This window comes from Pristiophorus japonicus, chromosome 20 (genome assembly GCF_044704955.1).
Source record: "Pristiophorus japonicus isolate sPriJap1 chromosome 20, sPriJap1.hap1, whole genome shotgun sequence".
Classification (NCBI taxonomy): domain Eukaryota; kingdom Metazoa; phylum Chordata; class Chondrichthyes; family Pristiophoridae; genus Pristiophorus; species Pristiophorus japonicus.
The window spans coordinates 19,694,858-19,719,010 of NC_091996.1; the positions used below are offsets into that span (position 1 = coordinate 19,694,858).

General features: G+C 44.0%; 1 protein-coding gene across 1 annotated transcript in view; it reads right to left on the reverse strand.

The window, feature by feature from the left end:
* Positions 1–24,153, reverse strand: part of ddx31 (DEAD (Asp-Glu-Ala-Asp) box polypeptide 31) — a 120,088-nt gene that overhangs the window by 18,625 nt on the left and 77,310 nt on the right. Inside the window, exons 18-19 of the mRNA XM_070863375.1 lie at positions 13,344–13,452; positions 4,255–4,438 (exon numbers count right to left, since the gene is read on the reverse strand). Of these exons, the coding sequence (XP_070719476.1) occupies positions 4,255–4,438; positions 13,344–13,452 (293 nt within the window). The remainder of the gene's footprint in view (positions 1–4,254; positions 4,439–13,343; positions 13,453–24,153) is intronic.

Genomic DNA, 24,153 nt, shown 5'->3' on the forward strand with positions numbered 1-24,153 from the left:
AACGACCAAAGCGTGAGTGGCTGGAGAGAGAGCGGAAAAGCGTAGGAGATCAGTGCGCGGGAGCTAGAGCCAGGGGGCCTGGGGTACAGTGTCAGTACTTTATGGATAAATGCGCAAGCTGCTCCAAGATTAATGCGCTCCCTACACTGCGACCTCTGAAAACCAGGGACAGTGGACCTGAGGGAGGGGGTCAGTAGGAACATATGTGTGTGTGTATGTGCTAAACCCATGCAGCAGAGCCTGGTCTCCAATCGTCTTGGATCCCCTTGCCATTGGACCAAGACCTTGCTCTGTCAAATTCGTGTGGTAGTTGGTGTGCAACGGCCACCCCACATTAAAAGAATTCACGCACAGGCATCTTCCACCCTTTAAAATGAAGTTCAGGAACTGGAACATCAGGACCCTCATGGACAACCCCAACAGCAACAGATCGGAACATCGTACTGCTATCATTGCCCGGGAACTCAGGTGCTTTGACATCGAATCACCACCCTGATTAGCTCCAAGAACAAGATGGTGGATACACCTTCTTCTGGAAAGGCAAACCAGAAGAAGAACGCTGTCTCCATGGGATTGGCTTTGCCATCAAAAATCAGGTCGTTTGGCGTCTTAGAGATTCCCCCTATGGGATAAATGATGCCTCATGATCCTTCGGCTCACTCTAATGTGTACCGCCCCAAACCTTGGAAGCTACAGACGAGGCCATAGAGGAATTCTACTCCAGTCTTGAACAATCCCTGTCCCGAGTCCCAATGGGTGACGAGCTGATTCTCCTTCGCGATTTTAATGCCGAAGACGCTGTCATGGCAGTCAAGTTTCCAGTAGGGTTTGTTTCAGGCTTGAGCCAGTAAACAGATGATCAAACAGAGAGAAGAGGTGCTTTTGTCTTCTCACCCCTCTTCAGGTGATAGAAATAATTAGTATTCATCACCAGTTCAGAAGCAGCTTGGGCTTTCTTCAGAAGTACTTGCCCAGTATGAAAGATCTTCTTTGATTTGAGGTGTGATATGCTCCTTGGAGAGGTATTTTTGTTGCTAGCTCTCCTAAGTTCTGGAAATCACTGATCTCAATTGTATTTCCACAGCTTGGCGGTAAGGCAAAACTCTATGTTACATTCATTCAAGATTTGGGTAAAATACTCACCAACAAAAAAAAGACTCTTACGAATTTTTGAAATGCTTTGTTATTTTGTGTGAGCTTGGCTCAGGAATAGCACTCTCGTCTCAGTCAGAATGTGGAGAGTTCAAACCCCTCTCCAAGACCTCAGCCTACAATCTAGGATGACATTTCAGTGCAATACTGAGGGAGTGCTGCATTGTTAGAGGTGCTGTCCTTTACATGAGGCATTAACTGTTCAGGTGAATGCAAAAGATCCCATGGCACTATTTGAAGAAAAGAAGGTGATTTCTCCTAGTTTCCTGCTAATGGTTATCCTTCACTCAACACCTTTAAAACTGATTAACTGGCCATTTATATAATTTGCCATTTGTGGGACATTGCTGTGCACATATTGCCAACATAACAGTGACTACATTCAAATGTAATTCATTGGCTCTGAAACACTTGGGCACATGTTGAGAATGTGAAATGGGCTATACGTGATTATTTTTGGTATCAGGAATCGGTGTCAAGCATTGTTGTATGATGAAATTAACCGTGTTGCTGCTTATCTGCTGAATTTTGCTACTCTATAAATTCATGTCTTCCAATGAATTTGGTCTGTAGTTTCAGCCTGCACTTTATGGTCTATCAGCGCGGTGTTTTCTATCAATTAAGAATGTATGACAGGCACCCTCAAGAGCAAAATCACTTGGTAAGAGAGTCATTATTGATCCCGTGGCCCACTAACCTTTTCACTCCGAATATGAGGTTTAAGAGACGCAAGTCTATCTTTGGAAACTAACTGCTCTATTACTTTGAGAATGGGGGGAGAAAGGGTCGGGAGAGGGTCCAATTGTGGCAATCACCAGTGGTTGTATTATCAATTGCAGAAAACTTGGTTGAAAAAAAACTTACAGAAATCTTTTTTCCACATAAATACATTATAAAAGGTATAATGAATAGAATAGTGTACTCGTTCCAGGGTACACCTGAATACAACTACAGGGCCTTGGTGAGGCCACACCTGGAGTATTGTGTACAGTTTTGGTCTCCTAACTTGAGGAAGGACATTCTTGCTATTGAGGGAGTGCAGCGAAGGTTCACCAGACTGATTCCCAGGATGGTGGGACTGACATATCAAGAAAGACTGGATCAACTGGGCTTGTATTCACTGGAGTTCAGAAGAATGAGAGGGGATCTCATAGAAATGTTTAAAATTCTTACGGGTTTAGACAGGTTAGATGCAGGAAGAATGTTCCCAATGTTGGGGAAGTCCAGAACCAGGGGTCACAGTCTAAGGATGAGGGGTAAGCCATTTAGGACCAAGATGAGGAGAAACTTCTTCACCCAGAGAGTGGTGAACCTGTGGAATTCTCTACCACAGAAAGTTGTTGAGGCCAATTCACTAAATATATTCAAAAAGGAGTTAGATGTAGTCCTTACTACTAGGGGGAATCAAGGGGTATGGCGAGAAAGCAGGAATGGGGTATTGAAGTTGCATGTTCAGCCATGAACTCATTGAATGGCGGTGCAGGCTCGAAGGGCTGAATGGCCTACTCCTGCACCTATTTTCTATGTTTCTATGTTTCTAACTGCAACTGTGACTCTTGTAAGCTCATTAGATTTTTGCTGATGTTTGTCATTCAAGGTGAGGAATGCAAGTGCTGAGGAAATTAAACACTCTTCTATTTTGGGCACATGGCATGAGCAACGACATGGACAGATGCAAAGTAAAACTCCATCCACCCTAACCACAGTGAAACACCCCCTACTGCACCAGTACGAACTTTGTGTCCTTGTGGTTTCTCTGAGTGAGTGCCAACGTAGTACTGGCTTGTGCCAAAATGTGGACAGTTTTTGGCTGTGGAGCCATGCCCAGTAAGAACAAGGTTTCTGAGAACTGCGAGGAAGAAGATTTTGAGCATGTATGTCTAGACTGAACTTGAACCCAAGTAACCCAGAGGTGAAAGAACAATATGTCAACCCACTGTGCCACCCGGTTCTTGACACAAATGAATTATGGGTTTTCTCTTTTGAAAGACTAAGGCAATAATATGTATATTTGGTTCAGTGTCTACGACTGAAAAGTAGAAATAAATTATAAAACAAATCCATAATGAATCGGTAAAGCTTCTCCTGGGGGCGGAATGAGAATCTCAACATCATGCAGACAAGCACAGTGTTCACTGCAGCAACAGTAGATCTATCACGATGCTCGTCACAAGCCCTGCATAAAGCATCTATCTATGTTAGTCAGAGTGAGTGTGCTCCAGCTAAGACTGGAAAAGTACCAAGCATTCTGGATCCCTACACAACAAGACGCCTTTCACTCCTATCGAGTGTGGGGTAGTTGGACGCATCAGGGAAGATGGCAATAAACTCTCCACCTAGCCCCAGGTTAGCAATAGCGACACCCTAAATGTACACTGAGACAAGGGAGAGTATATGTATTGTTTAGTCACCATTAGCAAAAGACCTTTGCAGAGAATTTCCTCAGGATTTCTCCTGCTGTAACTTTGGTAGAAAGTGTGGTATTTACCCCATTTATGCACGTTTCTGCTGGGGTTTCTGCTGGAGTTACGACAGCAGAGCGGGAGAAGCCTCCGAGGAAATCTATTCCATTGATCCCGAAGCATGTAACATTACAATATAGAATAGCGAACAAAGACAGGCTCTTTGCATCTGAAAGTAGCAGGCAAGCAAAATTTACAACTGCACACATTACAAAACTCAAACAAAACTAACCCAAGTTTTCAGTGTACATTCAAATTAATCTTTACAAATAGGGCAACACAATCTCATTTGAATGCTGCACAGGTAAATGTAAAACTAAATTATACAAAACTGAAAGATCCCAATAACCATGCAACAATCACAATTTCATTTGGAACACTGCCTTACTTTTGTGTGTAGCACTGAAATTGAGTCAAAAATAACACAATCTGCTGCTTTATTTGCAGTCATAATGTAGCTCTGGCTCTTATGGGTAACTAGAAACATTTAACTTGCAAAAACACAGAACGTATAAAGATATATATATATATATATATATATATAATATACATACATACACACAGACAGACAAACACACACATATATTATATTTATATTTATATATATATATAGACATAAATGCAGAGTTAAGGCCCTCACCTTTTTACCCTTGGTTTCAAATTCTTCTTCTGTTGATTGGCCATTATTGTGTTACTCAGGTTCTGTGGAGCATCTCTGAGCCCAAAGCTCTTGGCAGTGTGTCCAAGGTGAAGGGTCTTCACGTGGAAGATCTGCTTTAGGCTTGCTGGATACGTGGCATATGCTCGAATGAATGACTGAAATGCTGAAAAACATTTTTAAAATGTGATTAGAAATCAACAACATTGTGGTAGCAATTACACAATAAAAAATGAAAATAAATGCACAAATGTTCTGTCTTTTAAGGGAGCCTGGAAGGAACTACTGTTATTATGCCACAAGCTCTGTTTGAGATAGAATAAAGGTGTGCCAATGTAATAATTTAAAGTGTTGCACAGTTGCAAACTGTAGTTCCAAGGGATCTAAAATTATTTTCTAAACTGTAACGTGTGAAAATGATGAAGCAAGTTTATCACCGAAGAGTTTTTGAAGCACTTACTTCACATGAAGTGGAAAAATAGACTCATCATCATCATAGGCAGTCCCTCTGGATCGAGGAAGACTTGCTTCCACTCCTAGCATGAGTTCTTAGGTGGCTGTACAGTCCAATACGAGAACCACAGTCTCTGTCACAGGTGGGTAGGATAGTCGCTGAGGGAAAGGGTGGGCAGGGAGCCTGGTTTGCTGCACGCTCCTTCCGCTTAATTTCTGCATGCTCTCAGCGGCGATACTCGAGGAGCTCAGCGCCCTCCCGAATGCACTTCCTCCACTTAGGGCGGTCTATGGCCAAGGACTCCCAGGTGTCAGTGGGGATGTCGCACTTTATCAGGGAGGCTTTGAGGGTGTCCTTGTAACGTTTCCGCTGCCCACCTTTGGCTTGTTTGCCGTGGACGAGTTCCGAGTAGAGCGCTTGCTTTGGGAGTCTAGTGACTGGCATGCGAACTATGTGGCCTGCCCAGTGGAGCTGATCAAGTGTGGTCAGTGCTTCAATGCTGGGGATGTTGGCCTGGACGAGGACGCTAATGTTTGTGCATCTGTCCTCCCAGGGGATTTCCAGGATCTTGCGGAGACATCGCTGGTGGTATTTCTCCAGCGACTTGAGGTGTCTACTGTACATGGTCCACGTCTCTGAGCCATACAGGAGGGCGGGTATTACTATGGCCCTGTAGACCATGAGCTTGGTGACAGTTTTGAGGGATTGATCTTCAAACACTCTTTTCCTCAGGCGGCCGAAGGCTGCACTGGTGCACTGGAGGCAGTGTTGGATCTCATCATCAATGCCTGCTCTTGTTGATAGGAGGCTCCCGAGATAGGGGAAGTGGTCCACGTTGTCCAGGGCCACGCCGTGGATCTTGATGTTTGGGAGGGCAGTGCTGTGCGGCGAGGACAGGCTGGTGGAGGACCTTTGTCTTACTAATGTTTAGCGTAAGGCCCATGCTTTCATACGCCTCGGTAAATACGTCGACTATGTCCTGGAGTTCAGCCTGTGTGTGTGCACAGACGCCTGCATCGTCCGCGTACTGTAGCTCGACGACAGAGGTTGGAGTGCTCTTGGACCTGGCCTGGAGACGGCGAAGGTTGAACAGCTTCCCACTGGTTCTGTAGTTTAGCTCCACTCCAGCGGGGAGCTTATCAACTGTGAGGTGGAGCATGGCAGCGAGGAAGATTGAGAAGAGAGTTGGGGCGATGACGCAGCCCTGCTCGACCCCGGTCCGGACATGAATTGGGTCTGTGATGGATCCATTGGTAAGGATCACAGCTTGCATGTTGTCGTGGAGCAGGCGGAGTATGGTGACGTACTTTTGGGGGCATCTGAAACGGAGGAGGACGCTCCATAGACCCTCGAGGTTGACAGTGTCGAAGGTCTGAAGGTCGAAGAAGGCCATGTATAAGGGCTGGCGCTGTTCCCTGCATTTTTCCTGCAGCTGTCGTGCTGTAAAAATCATGTCCGTTGTGCCCCGGAGGGGACAAAATCCGCACTGCAACTCCGGGAGGAGCTCCTCGGCTACGGGGAGAAGACGATTGAGGAAGACTCTAGCGACGACATTCCCAATGGTTGATAGCAGGGAGATTCCTCTCTAGTTGCCGCAGTCGGACTTGTCCCCTTTTTTAAAGATGGTCACGATCACTGCATCTCTGAGATCTCCCGGCATGCTCTCCTCCCTCCAGATGAGAGAGATGAGGTCGTGTATTCGCGCCAGTAGTGCCTCGCCACCATACTTCAGTGGCTCAGCAGGGATTCCATCCGCTCCCGTAGCCTTGTTGTTTTTTAGCTGTCTTATGGCCTTTTCTACCTCATGCAGTGTTGGGGTCTCACTGAGGTGGTGGCGGGTAGTATGCTGTGGGATGGAGTCGAGAACACTCAAGTCAAAGGCAGAGTCTCGATTGAGGAGATTTTCGGAGTGCTCCTACCAGCGGGCCCTGACTGCCTCGGTGTCCTTGATGAGTGTTTCCCTGTTCTTGGCCAGGAGTGGGGTGGGGCCTTGGGAGTTTGGTCTGTATGTGGCCTTGACTGCGGTGAAGAATCCTCGCACATCATGGCTGTCGGCCAGCTGCTGTATCTCCTGTGCTTTCTCCATCCACCACCTGTTCTTTAGGTCCCGGGTTTTTTGTTGGACCTTAACCTTTAGCCGACTGTAATGCTGCTTTGCTGGGTTGCTGTTTAAGGCTGAAAAATGCTCTGCTCTTGCAGTCTATTAGTTCTTGAATCTCCTGATCATCCTCATCAAACCAGTCCTGGTGTTTCCGGTTGAGTGACCAAGCGTCTCCTTGCAGACACTGGTTATGGAGGCCTGGAGGGCAGACCAAGCGCTGTGGGCATTCTGCGTCTCGGGGTCATCAAGGCACGCCAGGTTAGCTGTGAGGCGCTGACTATAAAGGGCTCTCTTAGCTGGGTCCTTAAGTGTCCCGGCATTGACTTTTTTGCGACACTGCTTCTGCTGCCCCTTTCGCTTTGGGGCTATGTTGATGTCAATGATGGATCTGATTAGACGGTGGTCTGTTCAGCAGTTGTCAGCTCCTGTCATGGCACGGTTGATGCGCACATCCTTGCGATCCCTGGCTCGGACGATGACATAGTCGAGCAGGTGCCAGTGCTTGGAGCGAGGGTGTTGCCACGATGCCTTGTATTTGTCTCTCTGGCGGAACAAGGTGTTAGTGATGACAAGTTCATGCTCTTGACATTTTGTCAGGAGTAGGGTACCGCTGGAGTTGGCTTTCCCTACCCCCTCTCTGCCAATCACGCCTCCCCAGAGGTCTGATTCCCTGCCGACCCTGGCGTTGAAGTCGCCGAGGAGGATCTGTTTGTCGCCCGCGGGACGCAGGTCAGGGATTTTGAGGTTGGAGTAAAAACCCTCTTTGGCCTCATCTGTTGCATCGAGTGTTGGGGTGTAAGCACTGATGACTGTGGCGCACTGGCGTTGTGGCCTGCTACATGCATATTGCAGACACTAAGTTTACTGAGTCTGTAGTAACATGTTTCTACTATTGCGTCATGAATACCAAACCTAACACCCATTAGTAACGTGTGCTGAAATGGAATTAGTGACATCAAATCAGCAATACCAAATTTACCAATTTATTAGATTATTCAAGTAGGACATCAACTTGCACTTTTTTGTAGGAGAACATTCTTATTTGCTGCTTGTGTTAAGCATGCACTGCAGTGTGCATCTAAATTATTCTAAAACAAATAGTCATGTGTCATCGGGGGGGGGGGGGGGGAAATGGAGATTAGACAGACTGCACCCACCCTCCCCACCCCCCGCATTTAGAAGACACATCTAACGTGGCTTGGATTTTGTGGTAAAAGTAATGGTGAGGCTATCAGTGCTCACTGTTATTAAAGTATAAATTTGGACAGAAACTTCCAGTAACCGCACGTGCTCAGCTAAACACAGAAATGAGGAACCTGCTGTCCAAGTTGCCCTGCTCCTCCAGAAGCTGCATTATCCTGGTATCTTGCCGAGGACTCGACATTGAAACACATGGGAAGTTGCTGTACTTATGTGATGCTCATCAAACTCGACAAAAAAAGGTAAGGCTTGTCCATTCCAGTGTAAGTAAATTTATAACGGTGTGTTAAGTCTTAATTACTGCCAATCAATCTCTCTGGCACTGAAAATTTACTTTTAAAAGTGTGGAGTCTTATTTCTTCAGATTTTAATTATAGCTGGAGATTTTATAACAAGGGAAATAATTTTTGTAACTTTTTCTTTCTGTCTCTTTTAACTCTCTCTCTTAATCCCGTTTTTATTTCCCTCTCTATTTCTAACTGACACTTCCTGGTTCAGACTCTAAAGGCCTCGTTAATAATTCTTTAATCTGATTGGTTAAGGAGAGACAGTTGCTTGCCCTGTTCACACAAGTCCCAGATCCTCTGTAGAGGGCGCTATGCTGAAATGACTTTCTGGTCATAGCAAGTTCCAGTGCAAAATCCCACAGAAAGTTTGTGGGCAAGTGTAAGTGTAATGAAGGGCTAGCGCTGCTTGTTCACCACTAACCGCAAAATCCAGCCCGATATATTTTAAATCTGCAGCGACACCACTGACAGGAGGGTGTAATTATACATTATAAATGTGGACATATAATTTATAATGGCAATATAAAAATAAAGACAGAATGTATGACTTTAAAATGAGGACTGAATTTCATCTCCCTGGTCCAAATATCCCCTGGTCTTTAACCTGGCTTTACCTGAAACCTATACTTGGTCTTGACTCCCTGTGTGCAACGCCAAAGGAGATAAACTAGTTACTAGTTAGTTTGGGGTGTAATTCCACAAGAGAACTTACTGAATGATGAAATTGTGAGTTAAGAACCAGAAAAACATAAGAGAATAAAAAGTGGGCAGCACATTTCTTTGCAGCAGAAAATAAAGAGCAAGTTACTTTCATATTCAACTGTTTCCTTTTGGCATCGCCTGCAGTCAAGGATCAATGGGAGGGATTCACAATCTACTCACTCTGCCCCCAACAATGCTTGTACTTTAACCCTTTGCTGCGCTGAACTCCACTCACAGTATTCAGTGCATCGCTTTCACAAGGCAGAAACTTCATAAATTTTAAGATTAACACATATTTGAAACTATAAGCAAGGGAACAGCAAATATTGCTAGGTCATCTCTATTTTTATAAAAAATAGGTTACTCAAAAAACAAAACAAAGACAAAGACAAAGATGAGACCGGGTGCTACCAATGTGCAAAAACAAAGGGGCTGAAATAGCCCTCTTCTGTGCCTCTTGTGTTTTTGCCTGGGGGAGAGCAGTGGGAGGGGGGTGGGGGCGTTACCAGCTCCGGCGAAATTACGCGTGAGTTAGCGGAGTCACAAACACAGTAGTGCCGTCATCAGCGTGCGTGGCAACCCCTTTCCACCCATCGGTGGCAATTGGCTAGCGGGCAAACTGGGCCGGTGACCCATCGTGGGGTAAACCTTAAAGGGGAGGTGCACTGCACCGTGCGCCACCATCTTGTTTTTTCCCACCTCAGCGGTCTGGCCGATCGCACTCTTTTCTCGGGGCCCAGGCCGCCATCATGCAGCCCGGCACCCCTTAGTCCTGGTGGCCCAGGAAGGCCATCAAATGGCCTGCAGAGTTCGCAGTGTTTCTTCCCCCCCACCCTTAACGGAAAGGGAGGGGCATTGAAACACGTCAGCGCTACGCGGAGAAGCCGCCTGAGTAGTGCCCCCGAACTTGCCCCAAAGGGAAGTGGAGAGCGCAACATTCTTGTGGCCAGGCACAGGAAGCCCCCCGCACCCTCCCTCGGTTACTGCCCCCAAACGGGCCGTAACCGAACTTCGCCCCCGAAGTCTTTTCACCTCTGGTACCTGGGTTTGAACCACTTCTAGGAGGCTGATAGGATGAATGTCTTCCTGGATTCTGTAAAGTGTCTATATGGGTAGGTCAATGACTGAAGGGGCTGAGGGAAGGGGCACAAACCTACCCAAATTCAATAATCTTACTCAGATAGACCACCCTGGATGCATTTGTGTGAAACGGGAAATTCATACGAGTGCAGCAAGAGTGACATTCTGAAGCTGGAGTTTACACCAACGCTGGGCCAGAGTAGAAAACCATTTTTTTCTCTGCCTCTAACCTGTGCTGTACTGGATGGACGAGTATTTACTACCCAAGACTAAGTATTAGAATGTTCCACTGCCCGCATCCCTCACTTGATGAGCACAAATATCTCTTGTACAAAACACCGTTGAGGGTTGAGTGGGAAAACTGATGCAAGCGAGGGGCTGTGAAGTGGCTGACTAGGGGCTCCTTCTGAATGAGAGGGGTCCTAACAAGTCCATACTACACTTGAGCTGTGAATGTGCTGAATAGAAACACACACTATATATAAAACAGGAAACCAAGTCCAATACATTAGACAGGTACAGAGTATCAAGGCACAGCAAACGGGGAGTTCAGTATCCTTCAAAAAGGAAACTGGATCACTGCTTAAGACAGAAATATAATGAGATAGAACTACAAACTAATATTGAAATAGCTTGTTTAAAATCAAGCCTACATAGATTGAGAAAAATACAATTGGAAAAATATACAGAGATAATGGTCTGCAGTCACAGACATTTTCTACAGAGGAGAACTTCAGCTGAAAACCTGTTTGCACAAAGTTTAAGTAGAACTGAGTGAGAGCAGCAGCACGTCAGTGTTTATGAACAGTAATAAAATGTGTCATTTTATGGATTTGTGGCTGACAGGACCTAGGGAATATTTTAAAGCTCTGTTTACAAGGAAAAGTGCGCTTATTTCAGATCAATACCATCTGAGTTAAAGCTGCAATGCCTTCGAAGCACTTAAATAATTCAATCACCTCTTTATCGTGCACATGCACTCGTTAAGACAAGCGATGGCCCAAATGGGAAATGAAGCATTTTTAGTCGAATTTTATACACAGGCAGTGGGCGCATCAAATTTACTTTGAATTCAACATTTCCTCATTTTGCAGCAAATGATTTACGCGGACTTGGTTCAGGCTGCCACTATTTCAGCTTAAAAAAAGCTCCCATGATGGCAGAGTCATTGCTTAGTGCGGAACGGAATCATTCAGACCAGGAAGGTTATACGTCTCATTCCTGATCTGTGTAACTGAGCATAGCCAGGGCAGCAGAAGGGTTTCTGGACTAGGCCTCAGTATCCTGGATGTTTGGGGGGGGGGGGGGGGGGGTGTAAGAGGGAACGGAAAAAAACAGCCAGGGTTACCACTACTGATCGCTATCTAGCCGCTGTCTTTGGTTGTCGGATGAGGAAGGGAGGAGCGAGAGCTGTTCTGGTTGTTATGTGTACAAACAATGTAAAAGCATTTAAAAAGAACCAGAATAGTTTCTTCCCTAGGATTGGGCTTTGCTGTGCGTTGAATGTATGGCATGCTAACAAGTGCAAATTAAATGAATATTAAACATTACATACACTTGTCAAAAAATACAATTGCAACATTCATATTTAAGTATTTTTAAAAATGACACATTAGTCTAATGTGTACAGTATCAAGATGTACAACATCCTGTTAATGGGACTGTTGGACAATCTGCAAGTATCAATAAACTTTCTATGCCTTCTTGCTGGTTTTAATTTCTCCCCCATTTTCACATCTGCCTAGAGCACCATCGGGAATTTTTCCAGAGTTATGAGATAACAACTGGAAGTCATATATGGCATGCATTAAAAAATTAAGAGTAAATTTGTTTTATTTCAGAAGATATTTGTTTCCATTTAGGAGATTCTGCACTGAAATCCTCTATGCTGGAGGGAGCCATGAATCACAATGGCTGGGACAGTAAATTAAAAAAAAATTAAAAAAATTTGGCATCATTATTTTCTACAGCCATTATATGTATTAAAAGTTGAGGTAAATCGGTTTGCTTTGCCTAAATATACAAGTGTGACAGAGTCATCGTTAATTAATAACATGGGGCTAGAATTTCCAAACAATCTGACAGTGCCAGATTGCTGCCCAAAATACCGCTAAGATTCCCCAAATTATCGCCGCCGACAAAATTCCCCCCAAAAAGAAAAAAATCCATCCAGCAAAAAAAAAAATGGGCCTTGCACCCAGATTCTCAGCAAAAAAATGGAATCTTGTTCCGATTGGGCGGTTCTTAAAAGAAGTGGGCGATAATTACTAAAATTTACACAGAGGCTGTGGGTTAGGCATAGGAGGAGAAAAACACAACAAATATTTTTTCAAAAAACATAAAATTTAAAAAAAAAAAAATCAGAAAAACATTCTCGGGACCCTTTTCCACTTAAATCACTGCAAGGGAATTTAAAAATAATTAGTAAAAACCCATTTACTTACCTTTTTTTGTAGGGCTACTTACCTACCACTCAGCTCTGCTGATTCTTGTGGGCGTTTTTTTCCAACTTACCTACAGGTCACCGTTGAGCCAAAAATCGGGTGATGGCGGTCTATGGACGGTGCATGCCGGCAGTCCGCTCCCCAGTGCTACTTCGAAACCGCCGGCGGAACTCAGCTGGGGAAAATTTTGCCGACCTGGTTCTTGCCCAAAATGGCCAATACCGCCGAGAAACCGGGTGGCGAAACAATGGAAATTCTAGCCTATGGTCTCCTAATTTTGATCAGTGCGTGACTCAAGATTAATAGCCAAATGTATAATCCAACAGGATGAGTGCAGATATTAGGAGGTACTTTAGTTGCGACAATGAATACTGTCGGTTGAGTAATGTGTTCTGCACTGTCTGTGATAGCAAATCAAATAATTTGTTCAGTACTGGTAAAGCAGGTGTTGGAAAAAAAAAAATTCCACAAGACATCTGCAAACAGTGACTGGTATAGGATCATCCAGTTCTGCTCCAGAGCCTTGACTTGTTCAGTCTAAGTTTACCAATTAGTTATTTGGTACTGATGTGGATTTGCTGCTGTATCCATTGTCCCTTCTTCAGTTTCTTAGTTTCGAAAACCGTAGATATCAAATTATTCTATTCCTTGCCGTGTTTGTGTATGAAAAAATATGTTAAGTGCTAGTTTCTTCATCAATGATGAACTAATAAAAGGACTCCATTTATAAAATGCTCTAATTCTCATTTGCTAATTAAAAACCACCAATGGTTATAACCAAAGAGCAGTAGATGGCAACTGACCTTTTTTGGCTTTCAGCAGGGTTTCTTTGGTTGAATGGACGTAGTTCTCATACTCTTTTTGCAAGGTTGTTGCCGATTCCCTTACTTCCTGCAGAATAACACCAGCCGACTGTGTGTGCGTGTGTGGAAAGAAAAAAGGTGCTCATTAACTATTGAAGTTCATTTATTTTTGAAACTTGCAGAACATCTGTGGCAATAACAAGCACTCATTCCTAAAGTAAATGTAGAGAGACGCTCCAAATCTAACAATGTTTCTTCAGTCAGTATTCGCTGAGCATTTCAAAATAAAATTAGTCTTAATTGGTGCTCGAAGTACACAAAGGGTTAACTAAACAACGAGTGTTTCAGTGAGAAATAATGGAAGGGTTTATAACAGGTTTAATAACAAGGAAATTACAGAATAATCACAAAGGGGCACGGAGGTTAATCCCTTCAATATTACTGAAAAGAAATAATATAATGTAGCTAAAGATCACATTGAATAAGACAGCTTGGTGTTATTTGTGGACTGCAACAGCTCCCACCCGGTGCCTCTTGCAATTTCTCGGCTTTTAATATGAATGTCAAATTACTTTTTAAAGGATGATTGACCTTTCCCTGAGGACCTAGCGTCATGTTATTAAAGAAATAAAGTTTTTAATAATGAAAGGTAGGTTTTTTTTCTTTCCTTTTTACTGTTTAAAATTAATGAGAAAGTGTAACAGTTGCTGGCATGAGATTGAACTCAGCAGCCAGTACCAAATAAGAGTGGAATCCTTCTGAGCAGTGAGCAAACACAGATTCAGCTGCTGATCCCCGAGCTGGATATTGTATACAATGTGTTACACGTCTTCGAATAGATCGGGGGGCTGACTGGTGGAAAGGTTTTAGAATTCTAATAACCACTTTTATATTGAAGATGGCCTCCATCAAGAGCTAAGAGCTTGCCGTGGATTCCAGCAGAAATTGGGTCTAAGCAGAGACTTGCAAGTGATATTTGTCTGGGATATAGAGTGGGATTTAAACCCTTCACACACAGTATCAGATTGGGTAGCAACAATAACTGTTCCGATTTTAATGAGTCTGAAGGACCTTTAGCACAAAGTGCTGTATAGCACTTTGATCAATCATATATACATCATGGTTTACAAAACACATCTATTATTGCCTAGTTTTAATAGTTTTTCACTTTATAAAAATCAGCCAATTATATGTCACATGATCCTATCAATGTCGTAATTTGAGAGAGCTGGGACTGGATTTTTGGCTCGTTTGTGCCTCTGTTTGCGTCCCAGAGGGGCGGTAAATGGTGTTTCTAGGCGCAACGCCGGGCTTCCAGCTTTTACCGGCTCATGGTTTGCGGCGGCACAAAAATTTACCGGCCCGCCCTCTAGTTTCACTGACATCACGATGTCAATCCTCATGCAACACTCCGCTAGAGCCCTGGATGCAAAATTTGGCCCCAACGCCTCATTTAACACCCGCCCCAGGAAGCGTCTGAAAAACCAGGCGCTCCGCAGGGTGCAACAGGCGATAATGGCAGCGTATTTAAATGGAGGGATGAGGATCCTACATCGTAGGTCACATTGACTGCAAAGGTTGCGCACATCACACTACGTCTGACTTGCAAACAGCACTTTTAACTGCCATTACAGTTCCCTGACAAGGTGAGTGAGAAAATTTAATGGGGGCATTACTAGTTCGCCAGCATATCGTACTCCATGCTATTGGCAGGCAGCATCAAACTAGAAGAGGGCTCTTGGCCATGCCGGCCCACGGATGAGGAGAGGCCGAAGACGTCTGGGGAAGAGGGCTTACCCCCCCCCCACGGATTTACAGGCACCAATGCGCATACCTCCTTTAAGGGGAGGAAAACCAACTGAATTGTAGGGCTTATCGGTATTAGGAGGTTCTGAGAAATCAGGAGTTCCTCTGTCTTTATAGCGATTGTAATTGTATGTAAAACTCGCTTATGTATGTAATGAACGCTTATACACTTGCTTGAATGGGTTTTAAGAAGGGGAAGCAGCAAAGCTTGCTAGGTTGCAAAGCTTGATGGTTAATGAACCATCATAAGTAACTAACACTGCATTGAACCTTAGCACAGACTGATAGAAGATGAAAACATACACTCAGTACTGAATGACAAGGGCAGTGGAGTCTAGAAAGATAGCAAACCCTGGGAAGCAAGGTCAATCAACACGTCAGGAGAAACTGAGGCAAAGTTGGCACCATGGGAGATGGACAGGTGGGGGGAACCACTCCGAGCCAGTCTGAGCAGTAGGCCAATCGGTGGTTTTGTAGGAGGGTCGCACAAAATCAAAAAATCGTACAACTGTGCTTGTAGAACTCTTGTACTTTGAAGTGTCCATCGGAACCTTCTCGAGCATGTTCGAATAAAAAAAAAAACGGTTAACCCGAGGTTTTGTCTGAGTGATTCCGTGGTCGCTATGTCAAAGGGCAGGTGTCGACTCCTTATATCAGGGAACCCACCTCGAGGAAGAGAAGTCTTCTTTTTACCCAACACCTCCAGCTCTCTGAGCAGCAGTGTGTGGGAAGACAGCCTTCAATACTCCCCTCGACAGGTATCCGAATTCATTGTGGTGTGCTGCATGTTGCACAACTTGGCCATCATGAGAGGCCAGGCATTGTCAGTGGGGATTGCAGGTCCACCTCAGAAGGAGGACGACAAAGAGGAGCCTGGTGAGGCCCCCATTTGAATAGCCACACCATCCACGGGGGAGGCACCAAGAGTCACACGTCGCCTGCTCGTACTGGACCGGCTCTCCTAAAGGGAGGAAACTGAGGGATGGAGCTAATACTGGACACGCCATGTGCCCCCACAAAGGCACATCTCCCATGAATGTTGGAATGATGCACAAGACACCAATGGCAAATGATGAATCATAAATGTTACTGCAACAAAATCACAAAAGCTCCCCCCACCAAAATAAAACCATACAATATACAATGTTTCACAACTCTCAAGAAAAATATATTCCAGTGAGGAGGAAAGGGTGTAATTAAAGAAATAAAGGACGGTATCCAATTAAAAACAAGGTCATACAAAACTAGTTGGAGGACAGAAAATTGGGAAGCTTTTAAAAGCCAGCAAAGAATGACAAAAAAAAAATGATTAAGGGAAGATAGACTATGAAAGTAAACTAGCATGAAATATAAAAACAGATAGCAAGAGTTTCTATAGGTATATAAAAAGGAAAAGAGTGGTTAAAGTAAATGTTGGTCCCTTAGAGGATGGGACCGGGGAATTAGTAATGGGGAACATGGAGATAGCAGAAACTCTGAACAAATATTTTGTATCAGTCTTTCATCGTCATCATCGGCAGTGCCTCAGAATTGAGGAAGATTTGCTTCCACTCCTGAAGTGAATTCTTTGGTGGCTGAATAGACCAATACGAGAGCCACAGACTTGGTCACAGGTGGAACAGACATTCACCGAGGGAAGGGTTGGGTGGGACTGGTTTGCCACACGCTCCTTTCGCTGCCTGTGCTTGACCTCTTCATGCTCTTGGCATTGAGATTCGAAGAGCTCAACGCCCTCCCGGATGCACTTTCTCCACCTAGAGGGTCTTTGGCCAGGGACTCCCAGGTGTCAGTGATGATGTCACACTTTACCAGGGAGGTAGAGGACACGAACAATATTCCAACAGTGGATAGTCAAGGGGCTGTAGGAGGGAGGAACTCAACACAATCACAATCACTAAGGAGGTGGTACTCAGTAAGATAATGGAACTAAAGGCAGATAAATCCCCTGGACCTGATGGCTTGCATCCTAGAGTTGTAAGAGAAGTAGTGGCAGGGATTGTGGATGCATTGGTTGTAATTTTCCAAAATTCCCTGGATTCTGGAGAAGTCCCAGCAGATTGGAAAACTGCAAATGTAACGCCCCTATTTAAAAAAGGAGGCAGACAAAAAGCAGGAAACTATAGACCAGTTAGCCTAACATCTGTGGTTGGGAAAATGTTGGAGTCCATTATTAAAGAAGCAGTAGCAGGACATTTGGAAAAGCAAAATTTGGTTAGGCAGAGTCAGTATGTATTTATGAAGGGGAAGTCATGTTTGACAAATTTGCTGGAATTCTTTGAGGATGTAACCAACAGGGTGGATAAAGGGAAACCAGTGGATGTGGTGTATTTGGACTTCCAGAAGGCATTTGACAAGGTGCCACATAAAAGGTTACTGCATAAGATAAAAGTTCACAGGGTTGGATAGTGGATTGGCTAACTAACAGAAAACAAGAGAGTCGGGATAAATGGTTCATTCTCGGGTTGGTAATCAGTAACTAGTGGAGTGCCGCAGGGATCAGTGCTGGGACCCCAACTATTTACAATCTATATTAACGACTTGGAAGAAGGGACTGAGTGTAACGTAGCCAAGTTTGCTGACGATACAAAGATGGGAGGAAAAGCAATGTGTGGGGAGGACACAAAAAATCTGCAAAAGGACATAAACAGGCTAAGTGAGTGGGCAAAAATTTGGCAGATAGAGTATAATGTTGGAAAGTGTGAGGTCATGCACTTTGGCAGAAAAAAATCAAAGAGCAAGTTATTATTTAAATGGAGAAAGATTGCAAAGTGCTGCAGTACAACAGGACCTGGGGTTAAAACACAAAAGGATAGTATGCAGGTACAGCGTGATCAGGAAGGCCAATGGAATCTTGGCCTTTATTACAAAAGGGATGGATGATAAAAGCAGGGAAGTCTTGCTACAGCTATATAAGGTATTGGTGAGGCCACATCTGGAATACTGTGTGCAGTCTTGGTTTCCATATTTACGAAAGGATATACTTGCTTTGGAGACAGTTCAGAGAAGGTTCAACTAGGTTGATTCTGGAGATGAGGGGGTCGACTTATGAGGAAAGGTTGAGTAGGTTGGGCCTCTACTCATTGGAATTCAGAAGAATGAGAGGTGATCTTATCGAAACGTATAAGATTATGAGGGGGCTTGACAAGGTGGATGCAGACAGGATGTTTCCACTGATAGGGGAGACTAGAACTAGAGGGCATAATCTTAGAAAAAGAGGCCGCCCATTTAAAACTGAGATGAGGAGAAATTTCTTCTCTCAGAAGGTTATAAACCTGTGGAATTCGCTGCCTCAGAGAGCTGTGGAAGCTGGAACATTGAATAAATTTAGGACAGAAATAGACAGTTTCTTAAACAATAAGGGGATAAGGGGTTATGGGGAGCGGGCAGGGAAGTGGACCTGAGTCCATGATCAGATCAGCCACGATCGTATTAAATGGCGGAGCAGGCTCGAGGGGCCGTATGGCCTACTCCTGCTCCTATTTCTTATGTTACGTTGCAGGGCACTAAACAATAATGACGCTCCTTAAATCAGCAAAATGTTTTTAACGCCGCGATTTTCGGCTGGGGCGCAAAAACTTCCTTGTGTAACCCCTGATTTTGCGCCCCCGAGCATGGAACTTCATTTTTTTGCCGAATTTTGCAGACAAGGGGGCAAACTTTTTCCAGGCGCCCTATCGCCATTACCGCCCTGAAATTTTAAAAGCCAAAAATCCAGCTCATAAATTTAAGATGCATGTGGTTTCCCTTTCCCCTACAATTCTTTATTTAAGTAATGCTATGGAATTCAAAATGAATTTGTCTTCATTTGAGATAAAAGGGTAGAAATTCGTCCTTGGGCGGTGATGCAAAACGTGCGGTATGGGATCGGCCGCCCGTTATATATAGCGCCCGATATTCAGCTCTATTGCTGGTAATGGAACGGAATCTCAGGCGCTGCGTAAAACGAGCGGCCAATCCAAGACTGCACGTCTTGCGCCACCGCCCGAGACGAATTTCTACCCCCAAATCTTTTAAAAATAATCAGAATGACTGGCCGCGTGATCATACCTGTCTTCCGCCACAGTAAAATTGCAGGTACAAGATGGGCACCAGTTCCTGACAGTTCTGTGGGTGGGTATAGGCGACGCCTAGTGTAGTACTAAGCAAATAGTATTAAGTCCCACAGACCAGAAGTTCCCAGGTCTGATCCCCAGTCTGCGCTGAGTTAGCAGTAGTAAGATTGGTAGCAATTTGTCTCAATGCCCCTGGAGTAGAGAGGAGGAAAAGAAACAAATTGGCCTGCTTCTGATCAAATGAGGCCTGCTGGAATGTGAATGTGGGTGGAAATTGGGTAAGGTCAGAATAAGGCTTGGCTGTGAAACCCTCCTTGGTTGCTAAATTTGTCAAATTCTAGACTGAAACATGAAAAAGTAACAGAGGGCTCTACCCAGCACCAGTGGAACTATAATCCCAGTAACAAATCAGCGCCTTCGAGACAAATTGGCAAAAAAGGAAGGAACGTGCTTAACTGCGTCATAATCAAAATGCAATTACATTTTTAATTTATTTGTTAATTCTCCTGCTTCACGGTAATTCGCTAAACTTCTGTTTTTGACGAAGCGAGTGCCTAGGCCTCAAGGGGGATGGCAGGTGGCATGCAAGAATGCACTGTAATGTAAGGTAATATTCTTTTTCAATTTATTTCACACACCTCAAGGGCAACTGCCTTGTCTTTCCCCAAACAGGGCAGCAGCGATTGAAACTGAATGGATGGGGACATTCACAGCCACAAGCCAGCAGCTTAGCGGTCAATGACACAGCAACATTAACAAATCAACACAACGCACAACCGTATTGTCCATGTTCGTTATTTCAACAGCTTTCATCCTCAAAATGGAAGCACTTTTCTTTTTGACGTTTTGAGCTCCCATTATTTAGCTCGAACACACAGCAATGGTATTGCCCTATCACAGCCTCTATTGCACTTACTGGTACATTTAGTACAGCATGATAGGATTGTAATACTGCACATATTGTTTACACAAGAAATGCAGTATAATTTCAGTTTCTCGGTGCTAAAGTGGCAATTTGCAATTTCTGCGCCTGGGAGATGTGACGTCACATCACTTCAGCCTGGTTTGCAGTTATCCTGCAATCAGTATAAAGCTGAATTTTGAAATTTTTCAAATGGTGACAAAGTGCCGTAAAGTTTAATGTTAAACATTCAATGAAAGTAAACGACTTTCACCAGATGGCAAGTGAACATTGTATGCACGTTTACGTGTGTGCGCACAGTACTTTCTACTGCCCAATTAGAAAGTGGTGTAAGGAGCTAACATAACGGCTCACCCTCTTGGAGGGGGAGAGACTTGCTATTCCCAGACAGAGCTAAGAGTTGAATGAACTGCGCAGGAAAGATCACAGATAAGAGCCAGTACCTTACAAATCAGCAGAACACCAACATTAGCAAATCAATACACTTTAACATGTTTACTATTAAACAGTAGGAACAGCGGTCATGCATTGGGAAGTATTTGTATAAAGAGTAGAATGCATTTATTACGAGAGAAATACATTATTGGAATGATCTGCCAGGTAGGGTAGTAGAGGCAGAACATGAGGTTGGATGCTTTGGTAAAAGAATTGGCATATTAGAGGGATGAGCTTTGGTGGACTGAATGGCTGTTTTAATCCAAAAGAATTGTTTGATTTGTAATGTTCATACTGATCACTTACACGATTAAAAAAAAACAGTACCGGCGTCAAACCGTACTTCCAATATAAGTGCACCACAAGAGCTCACAGGGCTCAGGTCTAATTTTAGGTCCAGTGAGAATCATTTAAATAGTGTGAAAATATTTGTCCTTACAAGATTTATCATAATTGTTTTTTCTTGCTTAAAAAGTGAAGTATTTAGAGATGAAGACTCTCCGTCTTTATACTCAGTGACAGCATCATGCATACCCAGCTTTGGTCTGGCATAGTTAGAAGTTCTCCTACTTCAGCCACTGAAAAACACCCCCTACTGTACAAGTTTGATACTTCTGTCTCACTAGGTATCATCATGCTTGCTGAGCAAAGTTACCCAATTAATGCAGAATATTATAGGCATTTTAAAAGAAGACAACATATTAGTACTTCATGTTGTTCACCTGTCAGAATATGTTGCATAAGGTCTAGTAACAATATAACTAAACAGAATGATGAAGGTTGAAAATCTGTCTTAGTGTTCCCATAATGCACAGGAATAATCCACCTATTTAATTCCACACACGTGGAACTGCAGGCACCACTGTGTCTCCAGCAAGTTTTGAAAATGAATAAAAAGATGTTTCAGATTATATTTTCCAAAAGTAGTAGGGGTGCTTGAGATGTCCCAAGGTTGTTAGGTTTATTCAGTTATCTGAATCTTATTTTTCTACAGTTCTTTCAAAAGAGTTTCTGGTAATAGAATGACAAATATGCCGTGTCAATTAATTCTGATCCATTAAAAACAAATTCATAATGAAATAAAGGCATTTGATTAGGTCATTTGTGATGTGCTCTTTTCTGCCGGAAAATGCAGATCCAGTTTCAACGAATGAAATGTAGCTTTACTTTCAATAATCGTGTCGACTCATTACTATGCAAGATGCCGACTACACGCTTAACCAGGAAGTAATACCATTCTGATGGCTTAATGTATCCAAATACTCCATTTGTCATTTCATCAATCAATACAACATTCAATTACAAAGAGAATCAGTTGATACCTGCTTAATGTAGCAGGCCCAGCCCAGCTGTTCTTGATACTGAACTCCAGCAGTGCACATTAAATGCTGGGGAGACAAGAGATGGCAGCCCACGAATTATTGTTGGAAGCTTAATTTCTCAGAAAAACTTGACTAATTAAAGTAATACACGTCTCAATTTTGCAAATGTAGAGAGCATGAGCTGCAATTTTAGGAATATACTATAAACAGCAAATGTTTTGATGTTCTAAGTAAAGATCAAGTTTTGATGTTTAAATGGATTTTCCCCGCTGAATGGAAGGACGTGAATATTATATTGGATTACTCAAAATTATATCAGAACATTATAGTGGAAGAAATAAGACTAGTCAATTCATGTTAATTCATGTGAACAAAAATGACCTTCTACTATGGATTGCTTTATTAAAAACCAGGAATTCTCCCTTTGCATTGATACCGTATTTGATCCCAAGGACAACACAGTATGCTGTTAGCAGAAGAAACCTACAAAGTACAACCCAGTAATATTACCGTGTCAGTTGTGGCTCAGTGGGTAGCACTCTCGCCTCTGAGTCAGAAGGTTGTGAGTTCAAGTCCCACTCCAGAGACTTGAACAAAATCTAGGCTGACACTCCAGTGCAGTACTGAGGGAGTGCTGCACTGTCGGAGGTGCCGTCTTTCAGATGAGACGTTAAACCAAGGTCCCGTCTGCCCACTCAGGTGGACGTAAAAGATCCTATGGCACTATTTCGAAGAGGAGCAGGGGAGCTATCTCCAGTATCCTGGCCAATATTTATCCCTCCATCATCATCACTAAAAACAGATAATGATCACAGTGCTGTTTATGGGAGTTTGCTGTGTGCAATTGGCTGCAGTGTTTCCTACACTACAACAGTGACCACATTTCCAAAATGCTTTGGGATGTCCTAAGGTCATGAAAGGAGCTATATAAATGCAACTCTTTTTGAAAGCTTTTGGAGCTAGTTAGAAACATAAGAAATAGGAGCAGGAGTAGGCCACCTGGCGTCTTGAGCCTGCTCCACCATTTAATAAGATCATGGACTCAGCTCCACTTCCCTGCCCGCTCCCCATAACCCTTTATTCCCTTATCGTTCAAAAATCTGTCTATCTTCACCTTAAAATATATTCAATGACCCAGCCTCCACAGCTCTCTGGGGCAGAGAATTCCATAGATTCACAACCATCTGAGAGAAGAAATTCCTCCTTATCTCAGTTTTAAATGGGCGGCCCCTTATTCTGAGACTATGTCCCCTATGGTGGAAATATCCTCTCTGCATCCACCTTGTCGAGCCCCCTCAGTGGACCCAAGTTTTGGCCCAACCATTTTTTTGGCGCACTCATGTGAAACGTGCCAACTTCTTAGGCTCAAAACTGCGCCAAAAAGATGTCCCCTGATTCTCGGCGCTCTGTCGATTCTCTTGGGGCTTGACGAGGTGTGGCGATTCCATTGGGGGGGGCGAAGCTAGGGCTCTGCGCATGAAAGAGTGCCGGCAGCTGTCCGCATGCGCATTAGAGTGTTCGCGCATGCGCAGTAGCTCCTCCCATGATGATGATGTGTGCTACAGCGTGGGACACGATGCCTCTTGCACCGGCTGCCCGGCTCGCTGTCCGTTGATTCCTGCAGCCTGTGTGTTGTGCGAGCCCAGACCAGCCTATCTGTGTGTGTGTTCAGCGTGCCTGTGGCCAGTTCCCTGTGCTCTCCCGCCCGGTCATCCCGCCCACACCTATCCCCGGCCAAGTGGCATCTCGCACCAGCCGGCCTGCTGACTTCCCGGGCTGAGTTAGGAAGGTAGGACTTAAGTTTTATTTTTTATTGATGGTTTTTATGCTTCTTGAATGTTGTTGTGAAGGTGTTTAGTGCTTTGCAAGGTCCTCTCCGCTTACTTCCACCATCCCCCCACCCCCCTCCCAACTCTATCTGAGTAAAAGTGGAGGGTAGAGAAACTCAAGGCAAAAAACAAAAAGGGCCACTGTACAGCAAAATTCTAAAGGGTCAAAGTGTAATAAAAAGGCAAGCATGAAAGCGAGGTGCCTCAGCGCAAGGAGTATTCGGAACCCAGGAGAGGGCTCTGAGCTAGTTAGAGTGGGTGAGAGCTCAGATGAACAGGACCCCAAGAAAGAATGCAAAAGGCAGGAGGCAACAGAGTAGAGTAGCACTGAGGTAAGTGTAAACCACAAGGTGATAGGAAGGGACAATATATATGAATATAAAGGGGCTGCAGGAGGGGTCAAAACTAAAAATCATGGTTTAAAAACTAGTATTAAAACACTCT